This window comes from Nycticebus coucang, chromosome 1, assembly GCF_027406575.1.
Source record: "Nycticebus coucang isolate mNycCou1 chromosome 1, mNycCou1.pri, whole genome shotgun sequence".
Lineage (NCBI taxonomy): Eukaryota > Metazoa > Chordata > Mammalia > Primates > Lorisidae > Nycticebus > Nycticebus coucang.
Genome location: NC_069780.1, coordinates 182,325,972 through 182,334,063, shown reverse-complemented (window position 1 = coordinate 182,334,063; position 8,092 = coordinate 182,325,972). Strand labels below are relative to the sequence as shown.

General features: G+C 35.4%; 1 protein-coding gene across 5 annotated transcripts in view; it reads right to left on the bottom strand.

The window, feature by feature from the left end:
• Positions 1-1,215: 1,215 nt before the first annotated feature.
• The window catches only part of RETREG1 (reticulophagy regulator 1), a 144,888-nt gene continuing 138,011 nt past the window's right edge, over positions 1,216-8,092 (bottom strand). For all 5 annotated transcript variants that reach the window (XM_053592873.1, XM_053592882.1, XM_053592889.1 and 2 more), the window contains 3 exons: positions 7,445-7,509; positions 7,082-7,208; positions 1,216-5,123 (listed from right to left, as the gene is read on the bottom strand). In XM_053592873.1, coding sequence (XP_053448848.1) covers positions 4,630-5,123; positions 7,082-7,208; positions 7,445-7,509 — 686 coding nt within the window. In that variant the 3' untranslated portion in view covers positions 1,216-4,629. The remainder of the gene's footprint in view (positions 5,124-7,081; positions 7,209-7,444; positions 7,510-8,092) is intronic.

Sequence of the window (8,092 nt, the reverse complement as noted above, 5' to 3'; positions counted from 1 at the left end):
GTGAATTCAGCATTCATAAAAATGTTAAAGTTTAGTGCAATGAAAGATTTTCAGTCAATTGTTTTTGGCTATCTAGATACATAGTGTTCTCTTCTTAATTTAATAAGGCATTGCAATTTACAGCAAAGCCTGTTTTATCGCTGCCTTTACAACAATGTAGATCCAATTAATTTCTGGATTCTTTGAAAAAAGAAAAAAAGATTTTTAATGAGATTATGATCATTTTAATGCATCAAAAAACAAAGCCAATAAATATTAAATAATGTGATGTATTGGAAAGAGAATTAGGCTTTGGGATCTTGCTGGTTTTTCTCCTTACTAGCTAGGTGACCTCTGGGGATTTATTTATCCTGTTCTTTGGCAAAATGTTCTTAATCCCACTTAACTACAGAGTCATGAGGATTAAGGAAGATCCTAACTATACGGAGTGTTTTCTATGTAAATATGTTAGGCTTTGTAGGTCTGTCACAACTATTCAGCTTTGCTGTGTATAACATAAAAGCAGCCACAGACAATACATAAAAGAATGAGCATGGCTGCGCTGTAATAAAACTTATATATAGATGCTGAAATTTGATTTTTGTTTATTTTTAATATATCATAAAACAGTTGTTCTCAAGTACAATTGAACCTTTGTAAGTTGACCACTCAAGGAACTGTAACAAACTGGTCAACATACAGAGGTGGTCAACATAAGGAACTAGGCCTCCTGCACTATTACATACATGTGATACATGCCTGGTCTGTGAAAATTAGATCAACTTAAGGAGGTGTTTAGTGTAAGGAGGTGATCAACTACAGAGGTTCTACTGTATTTAAAAATGTAAAAAGACAGGCATGATGGTGCATGCCTGTCCCAACCACTTGGGAAGCTAAGGTGGGAGGATTTTGAGAGCCCCCCTCAGTGGGCAGCACACCCACACAAAAAGAAAGATCATTCTTAGCTTGTATTCCATACAAAAACAGGTGGCAGGCCAGACCAGATTTGGCCCATGGGCAATAGTTTGCTAATCCCAGCCTTAAGACATTTAATCCATGCAACATCTAGTATATCTTTATTTTATAGATGAGGGAAACAGGTATGGAGTTGTTAGGTTTTTTTTTTTTTTTTTTTCAGAACTAGGTGTTATAACCATTAAAACTGACTAGTACAGAAACTTACACATGGTCCACAGATTCAGTTGAAATAATAAGACATTTTTGCAACACTTTCCATCCATTTATTCCACAGGCATTTATTGGACAATGCGGCTGATACAGTGCTAAGCCCATTAAAATAACCTTACAGAGTTTTATTGTAAGCAATTACTTGATGATTTCCTTTCATGTTTAAAAGGATGGCTTAGTTGAAACACTGGCAGAAAAAAAAAAATCAGTATCTTGGTTTTATGTAAGACTTTTTTTACTCCCCTGAAAGTGCTTCAGATACTTTTTATCATTCAATCTCAAAACATTCTCGTGGAAAGGATGAGAATTAACCTTATAGATAAATAATCTTGGGGGGAAATTGAGGCTGTGGGTTGGGGATATTATATGACTTTGATGTTGTATCTTAGGGCCATAACATTAACATCAGAACCAGAACTCAAATTTCCAGCATTCTTTCCTAACATAAATGCTGTGGTAGAAATGGAGGAATAACACATAAAAATGTGGTTCTAAACCTTTCTAAGTTAATCATGATACATGCCACATGTGATAACAGTAATTCAGCAAAGGTTTTCAGAATAATTTCCTGTCTTGTAACTAACACAGCTTTAAGAGTGTAAAATACACCGATCTAAATTATAAACAGGTCATAGAAATGTTAAAAGTCACTTCTTTTTCTTAAAACAAATGTAGATTTGCTTCTTGCCTAAAATCAATGGCATGCTGGCATTTCCATCTTTTTAAAAGGAAGAAAGTTGCACTTATTTCAAACATAAGAGTGAGATACCTAAATATGTTGAATATTTTTTGCCAATTACAAAACCTTATAAAAATTTGTTTTCTCAGTAGTCCATTAAGGTGGAGAGGAGGCAGTTTTTAAGAAATCGATTTTGTAATTTTTAGGGTGAGAAAAAAGCAAAGGTCTTTCAGAATGAGAGTATCCAAGCCTAAATTGACTTTTCAAAGCAAACTGCAGCTTCTGAACCCTGCTTTATTGTTTTGGACCCAAATGCATGATCAGTGAATGTTATTCCCATTATATGATTTCCTTAGCAGGAACTATGTAAAACCTTTCTACAGCTCTTAATTTAAAAAGAAAAATCATGGTTTATATTTTAATGACTACATTCCAGTTATATCTTACAAGCCATTCTTTATCAGTATTGGGGGAATATTATGATTGATGTAAATTCTTAACGGTAAAAAGGATATTGGGTCCCCTAATGTACTTGATCAATCACAGGTTTGCTACTACATCTTAAAACCAGAGACAGTGCCTGCCCTACCAACAAACACACACTCCCCCCCCTTCCTTAACATTCCCATGTTCGTTTGAAGTAAAAGTTTTTGGAAGGGCACCATTATTGTATTATATAAATCTGTAATCATACATTCTTATACAAATAATGCTATTAAAGTACATGTGTAGTTACAATGCTACTGTCCAGAGAGCTGGCGTGTCTCTTCCATTGTGCTGATTACACAGTTGTCTACCCTACCAACCCACCTTCATTCCCCAGCCTTTTTTGATTTTTAGTTTATAACATTTTATTCTAGATTTATTGTTCATACCATCACACATTATCATCCCTGAGTTTATTTTCTGGTAAACTTGCCTAGTGAATTATAACACATTCTGTAATTGCTTGGATCATTTAACTTCCTGTTTTCTCCTCAGTGAAAAACTGAAATGACTCCTACTTTCTGACTTTATGACAAAGGAGATTTTTTTTTTAATGAAGAAACATGCATATAAATAAAAGAATCCTGGTAATGACTTATAAACATGTGACTGTATTTTTCTTTATGTCCAGAAACTCTTATTGAATAGAATTCAGGGGTATTCCTCCAAAACCCACATAGTTCGGAGATTTTCTAACACCAGGTTTCCATTTGTATTTAAATGGGCACATTAATGAAGACACAGGCTCACTTCATCAATAAAGGTCATTAAACACAGTCATGAGGCACTAATAACACAAAAGCATAGTCAGTCACACAAAAAAGGGTTCAAAGACTTCAGTCACTTGTCTCCCTTTAACATTTGGCAAAATTCAGTCTAGATATTGTAATACCTCAGAAAGAAAAAATAAATAAGATGCTATGTTACAATGTCAGATTACCTACAATTAGTTAGAAATACCAGAAAAGGGATAGAATGAAAGGAGGAGAACACAGATTTCCTATATTCTTAGGTTATCCTTCCTTTCTGAGGGTCTCAGATGTCTGTGTGCACCTGCAGAAATGCCAGCTATACCTGAAGATTTAAGAGATTTTTGGTAGTTGCTGACATGGTCCCTCAACACTTAAAAGTTTATATCACAAAAACAAAACTAGCTTGATTTCTGCTTTAGTCCTTTGTTAAGAACCATAAATCAAATTTGGTTCTTTAAGTGATCTAAAAACGTTTAAAATGAAGAAGAATATATGCTATCTTCCAAAGAATAAACAGATTACATATTTAGACTTCAGTGGCAAATCAATATACTTTAAAGCTAAGCAAGTTCCTCTATCTATACAGACTAAGAAAACAGAGTTCTTATTTTTTATTGTTGATGCCCAAGTCACTCAGAACAGCAAGAACTAGTAGGAGACTTTTTCCATGACACAATCTGAAAGATAAAAGGTTTAACTTAAGTCTGAGCAGGTAGGATACGTCTGCAGTCACAAACATGACACATGAGCAGCGGAACAGCTGAGTCTGTTTACGTCGTAGCCATTGTCTGTGTGATACATAACTACTTGTTTTCTCTAGGTTAATACCACCCATTGTAAGACTAGAAATGGCCATCAAGGAAGCATGCCACTTTACGAGTAAGCCTAAGTCTACAACTGCTGAAAAAAACATGGAAATGTTTCAGCTTGCTCATAGTTTAAAAACTTTTTTCCTTGGAAATTAATTTTGATAGTATTTCCCAAGTCCTTCAACTAAAGGTACCTTGATAAATTTGTCTTTTTACATCAAAATCTACCAGTTAAAAAGAAAATAAAAAAACTTTTCCAGGTATTAGGAATAAGGGAGCCAATACAACATGGGTTTCAAATGTTAGTATTTTTCAATGAATTGTAATAAACTGTTTCTACATGCTTGAAAAATTAACTGTAAAGAAAAAATAAAGAATAGTTATGGGAAATTTTTAATAATTTGGTGGTTTGGGTTTTTTTCTTTTTTCTTTATAAAAAATCCCTACTATTTATCTCTGACAACACTGTATGTGTGTGTGTGTGTGTATATAAAGTTCATTTCCATGCCTGTTACATAAAAATAACTATCAGAAATATCAATCTATAAGTGTCATCTAATATATATCCAATCCATTGCAGGAGGGAAAGTAAAACAAAAAAAATCTAAAATAATAATTAAAGCTTATAGTTCATTTTTTTTCCATTTTTTTGTTTTTGTTTTTGTTTTGTTTTTTCCTTGTTTGAAATTTTTTTGGTGGTTTTTTGGTGTTCTGTTTCCAGCCGCTGATTCCTAGATTAATGGCCTCCAAGTAGATTTGAAAGGAAGCCGGAAGATTTCTTGTTTTGCTGTGCTTCTGCCTCCTGGTCTTGTGTAAGTCCCAATTCACTCTCAATTTGATCCAGCTCTGACTGGTCAAGTAGTTCAAAGTCATCACCTTCTTCGGTGTCTGTGTCCTCTCCTGGGCTGGGTGCAGCCTGAGAAAGTGCTCGCTGCACACCCCCTAACTGGTCTTTGATAGCAGTGGTCATTGCAGCTGTGATGACGTTCCCAGCCAGGTTGCTCATCAAGTGAAAGGTTTGGTCACTGTTCAGAGGAAGGGTGAGACCAGCTGCTGATTGCTTCTCTTTACTTGGTTTGTGACCACTGTCCAGCTGTTCCTTTTTTCCCCTTAGCTCAGTGGGCAAGCCAAGGCTTAATTCATCTTCATCATTTGTACCCGTGCCATTTTCTAGAGATGGAAAATCTGAAAGATCTCGAGAGAAAACTTCCTCACTAGGTCGGTCAAGATCTGTGAAAGGCAGAACAGAAGTTCACACTTAAGCACTACGACAAATTGAAATAAAAGCTATCTCAAAGATAACTGACTTCAATCTGAACCCTCTTGGCAACTTTGGTATTTATCTATCCAGAGACAACTTGAATTAATTTAATCACATATTTGACCCCTCCCAGATCTGCAGCATTCCACAGTGTCTCTGGACAAACACATCTCCCTGTGTCTTTAGATCTCCTCTTAAGTACAGAACAGTATAGGTAATGATTTAATTAATGTTCAGCCTTGTCTAGTATCAGCTTGAGGCTTTGACTGAAGTTTAAGCATTCACTATAAAAATTCCATCCTGTTCCTAGGGTAGTAATTATCTTAAGCCAATGGGAATGTGTATTATCATGAAATAAAAAAAAATACTTCAATTGGAAGTTTTTGTGGGTTCTGGCACATCAGATGGTGACTATTATCCAACTTCAGTATTTTCATACATGGAGATCTAAGTACCTGTAATCTGTGTTGTTTAAAGCAATGAAAAGAAGATACTGCTGTTCCTATTTCATACTCAACCCAACAGCTATGAAAACATTTGGTTCTCTAGAACTACAGCTGACACTGACCATAGTAAGATTCAGGACATTTGAAATGACAAATTAGGTGGTAAACTGATGTAATTGGTTTTATTTTTCATAGAAAATCTTTTAGTCTGTTAACTCCTCATGACAGTAATTGAAATCTTCAGTTAATGAAAAGTGTTATCTGGGATGGGTTATTGTCCCTTTTACTGTGTAAGTCTTAGATAGGGTGCCTCAGAACAACGACCTTATTATCCTGATATTTAAAATATGGCCTCATTTGTAGATATTGAATGAACTTGAACTTGTAGAGCGTGGGCGAGCTTCGGTCATCATCTTATTCTAATGTACTTTAAAGACCCAGAAATTGAGGCTCACAAAAATGTCAGCTAGTGATAATAGGCAGGACTCCACTCGGCTCTCCCAACCTTCAAACCCATCTTTCTAACACTGCACACTCTCACTATCTCCTTGCTATAGAAAAGAAAGAACGTTCTTGGAAAATAACTATGAAACAGTTTGTCCATCCAACCTGCTCATGTGTTTAGTATAAGGTTGCGACCACTTAATCCAGTGAGACTAACAAAAGTTATCTATTGCACAGCATTTTCTCTCAATTTAAGTTATGGATAAAATCTGCATTAGTAAACAACACTGTGCTCTCCTATATTAAATTGTATTTAATCTAAGTATGAAAATCAAAGAAGCTTTTTTAACTTTGAAGACACATGAGAACCTTCAGAGTTGTACTCAGGGAACTTGCCTTTCATACTCCAGTTCCTTTTAATAGGGACAGTCCTCCAGGCACAGGATTAGCTTTTGTCTTTACCTCCTCTCATTATTGCTACAAGCATTGCTGCCAGACGGTTTCAAAATAAAAGCAGATTTGGACATTGACTTAGATTTTTTCCCCTCATACTTTTTAACAGCTTGTGAGCCAGTTCATATACCAAAAAAATTCACTCTTCTAAGTATATAATTCAGTGATTTTTAGTGTGTTCACAGAGTTCTACAACCATTACCACTATCCAAGTCTGGAACATTTTCACCACTCCAAAAAGAAACTCAGACCAATGAATAGTCACTCACTATTCCCTCTTTCCTCCAGTTCCTGGCAACCACTAACCTTTATCTGAATTTGCCTGTTCTGGACATTTCATGTAAGTGGAATTATGCAATATCTGGCCTTCTGTGTCTGGCTTCTTTTCATTTAGCACAATGTTTTCAAGGTTGATCCATGTTGTACCAAGTATCAGCACCTCATTCATCTTTATAGTCAAGGAATACTCCACTGTATAGATATGTTGCATTTTACTTATCCATTCAGTAGTTGGTACAAGTTAAATAGTTTTGTATGCACTCATTATAATAAAAATAAGACTACCCAGAAATATTTTAGCATACCATCGGAAGTGTCTGTCTGTGGAGTGTATCCTTCTGAAAGGTTGAAGGTCCCATTATCAGTCCAGGTTACCTCTGAGATGTCTGTGTCAGACACAGATAACTCTTTGGCGGCAGCAGTGAGGCTAATCTGTGTCAACATAAATACCATGGCATGTTTTAAACTGCTGAAGGAAATATCTTGAAAAATACACGCTAACTCCAAAAATGTCAAAATACTAAAAGTTTAGATAGAGGCTTTTCCTTTTGAAATCAGTCATCTTACAGAAATAGAAGAAGTCTATTAGGAAAATCATTCAGCTTTGGTACAGGTAAGTATTTTACAGTGAAACCACACAGGAATTGAAAATTAAACAAAAAAAATACCTTAGGACAAAGAGCTGAAAAGTCTAATTCACTGTCATCTTTGTGACTTTTTTCTTTATCTGCTTCTGTTGAGAAAAAATTTGGAAGCTTTCAGTTCCTTGGCTAGCGTCGTAGACACGGTGTAGTAATTTTATTAGATATTCTTACCCACGTGCTTCATAATCTCCAATACCACCATATAATTAACAGATTAGCTTCATATTATTTGTAAAATGTTTGACTTAAAGAAAATGGTTCACATTTGTGGTTCTCATAGTGTGCAACTTGAACCAGCAGCAGCATCCCTGAGAACTTTGTTAGAAATGCCTCTAGACCTACTGAATCAGAAACTCTGGGGTGGAGCCCAACAATCATGCATTAATAGCCTTTCAGGTGACTCCAATGTGTAAGGTCACAGGCCAAGTTAAAACGTAAAAAAACGATCATACAGTATATATTTCTCTTTGATGTTCTTTTCCTTTCTCTGTTCTTTCAATCCTTTCTCCCGTGGCTCCCACGCACTTAGCTCTGTGTTATTTTTTATTTACAGTACTCCAACCCAAAATAAAACCAAGTAAATCATAAATAGAAAAATATAGAGTGTTGAGGCCTTTTCTCCTTTCCCTGACAATTCAACATTGGTTCATTTAATTGTGTACTTGACCAAAG